The 2369-nt window shown below is 46.3% G+C and overlaps 1 protein-coding gene across 1 annotated transcript; it reads left to right on the forward strand.

Annotated features, from left to right (window-relative positions):
- The first annotated feature begins 257 nt into the window (after positions 1–257).
- LOC128100709 (seminal vesicle secretory protein 3A-like) lies at positions 258–1292 on the forward strand. Its single transcript, XM_052723247.1, has 2 exons — positions 258–330; positions 565–1292. The coding sequence occupies exons 1-2, from the start codon at positions 258–260 to the stop codon at positions 1290–1292; spliced, it is 801 nt and encodes a 266-aa protein (XP_052579207.1).
- Positions 1293–2369: the final 1077 nt, after the last annotated feature.

A 2369-nucleotide genomic window follows, 5' to 3' on the forward strand; every position in this document is an offset into this window, starting at 1 on the left:
AAACACCATGTGATGATCTTGAAGTGACGATAAAGATTTTCTGGGACATGTGGGGGTAAGACAAAGACTGACATCATGTGTCTATAGTCTCTAGAAATATTGACAATATCTCCTACTGAGAAGAAGGCAGAAGCCAGCACGCCAGATAAGTAGGAATGGGGGAGGCCTTTTGTGACTCCAGCCACATCTGTGCACCAAGCAAAGAACATATAAAGGGAAGGTTGGCTGAGCTCTCAGTAAAGGCCCCTCCTGGCGAGATGAAGTCCATTTTCTTCAGCCTTTCTCTGCTCCTCCTTCTGGAGAAGGAAGCAGCTGGGATAGAAATCTATGGTGAGTGCAGGGAGTCACTTGATAGGAAGGCATTCAGGGAGAATGTCCATAAGGGTGTTCTGGCAGTGAGAAGAACCCTCCACAGGGTCATCTTGATGCATTTTTACTCTTCTCCATCCAAATCACCATGCCTTGTGGGTACCTCAGAGGGTTGATGGGGGAAATCCTGGGATAAGACTAGGAAGGGAGCTGGGCAGACAACGTAACTCAAACATTCTTGTTATCAATTACCAGGTGGGAGAAAAGAACAATTTCTAGTAAAATCGCCCCCAGTTGTATTTATCCAAAAAGGCCATTTCCACTATGGGCCCAGAGGAGCCCAGGAAGATGTACCTGAAGGAGGCATTGTTGTGCAAACTAAACACCATGTATATGGCCAAGATGCTGCTGAGGCTGACCTGGGAGAGACTCAGAGTTCACAGCAACAGACAGGTTTAAACGAAGACATAGTTTGTGATGAAGAAGACGAGATTAGCCAACAAAAATCCCAGCTCAAATCCCAGTCACAAATAAAATCCCCAACCCAACTAAAATCCAGTGGAGCCCAACTGAAGTCCCAGACAGGCCAGCTAAAGACCCTAGGACAGGTGAAATCACAAATCAAGCTGAAACCCCACAGAGCCCCTCTGAAATCCTACCAGGCAGCACTAACTCTCCAAGAAGGCCTTCCTCAACAAATCAAGGGCAAAGACTACGCCCTGAAGGAAGATCTGGCCCAAGTGCGTCAACAGCATAAAAATGTTCACAGGCTCCAAAGAAAGCTTGGCCAGGCCAGGAAAACAGCAGCGTTCTTTCCATATTTTAGACACCACTCCCAAGACGATGATGATGGGTATTTTGTGCAGTTTCAAGAACAACTACAGGGTGGAATTCGTCACATAAAATATTTCCACCAAGGTCACGGGGCCTGCTACTGTCCAAAAGGAAGGCTAACCCTATATCAAGATGCCTTCACAGAATAATGCATTCATTATTCAGTCAAGGATCAGGACACATTTAGAGGTAAGTGTCTTACCAAACAGGAGAGCTAGCTACCCCAGTGCTTATAGGAAGTCCACGATGGACTCCCTGGGCCCATTATGGGATTGGTAGTGAAGCCTACTGCAGTGGATGTGCTGGACTGCAAAGTGTATGGAGCTGAGCTCCATTCTCTGGTGAAGCAAGGCCCTGGTAGAGGCTGAGTGAGCTTCCTGGGCCGTCAGTGTGTCTCACATTCCTCTCCTTAATGGGTCTTTTCTATACATTTATTTTGCACATGTGTAGCCATTAATGATTTGAACATGTGCCACTTATAAATCATGTAAATTTAAGATGTATTTTTGTAGCTTCTTATGCTTTGGACTGACATGGCTCAGTGTCTTGCTACAGTGTTACCAAACATTAGTGGTTTTGTTTCACATACCAGTTAATGTTCTTCAGTCCCATTATCCTTTATCCTTTGCAGGTTCCCTTATCCTTCAGAGGTCCCAGATGTGTGGGGTTTGCTCCATCTTTGGGAATACAGGAGCTAAATGAGTCCCAAGAGCCATCCTTGTTTGTGATACGAGAGCTGGGAAAGGGAGGCCTAGGGTGGTGAGGAACCAGTTCCAGGGGATGTTTGCTCTATCAGGAGAGAAATCTGCAGCTTGGGGAGGAAAAGGACGTTACCTGCATGTTTGTGTCAAGGGGCACTTCGTCTGAAGAGAAGGAAAGCAACAGAGTCTGTGGGCCCAGTGACCAGTAGTGGCTAGTACCCCCAAATGGCCGTCATTTGGTCCACACAGACAAGGGCCCTGGTTGTCCCGGCCAGTGGGATCTTCAGCAGAGACCCTAGAAGGGGGAATGGCGAATGAAGGGACAAGAGACACAAAGAATTGACAGCAAGACAGTATTCTGATCAAGCTGCAAAATTTTATTTTTCTCAGGTGAGTTTTATAGTAAGCAGACCAGGAAACTTTCTTTGGGAAAAGATCAGGGGACTGTTGAGTTGCCAAGCAACCCAACCAAGGAACCTAACCACAAAACATTGTTACTAATGGTCACTGTAGCAGAAAGATAAG

The sequence above is a fragment of the Peromyscus californicus genome, unplaced genomic scaffold (genome assembly GCF_007827085.1).
Source record: "Peromyscus californicus insignis strain IS unplaced genomic scaffold, ASM782708v3 Scaffold_7__1_contigs__length_154581171, whole genome shotgun sequence".
Classification (NCBI taxonomy): Eukaryota; Metazoa; Chordata; class Mammalia; order Rodentia; family Cricetidae; genus Peromyscus; species Peromyscus californicus.

Excerpts from the sequence above, each read along its gene's own strand:
- LOC128100709 (XM_052723247.1), top strand. The coding sequence starts at position 258 with ATGAAGTCCATTTTCTTCAGCCTTTCTCTGCTCCTCCTTCTGGAGAAG. Across the intron at positions 331-564 it reads AGCTGGGATAGAAATCTATG|GTGGGAGAAAAGAACAATTT; the intron begins GTGAGTGCAGGG and ends ATCAATTACCAG.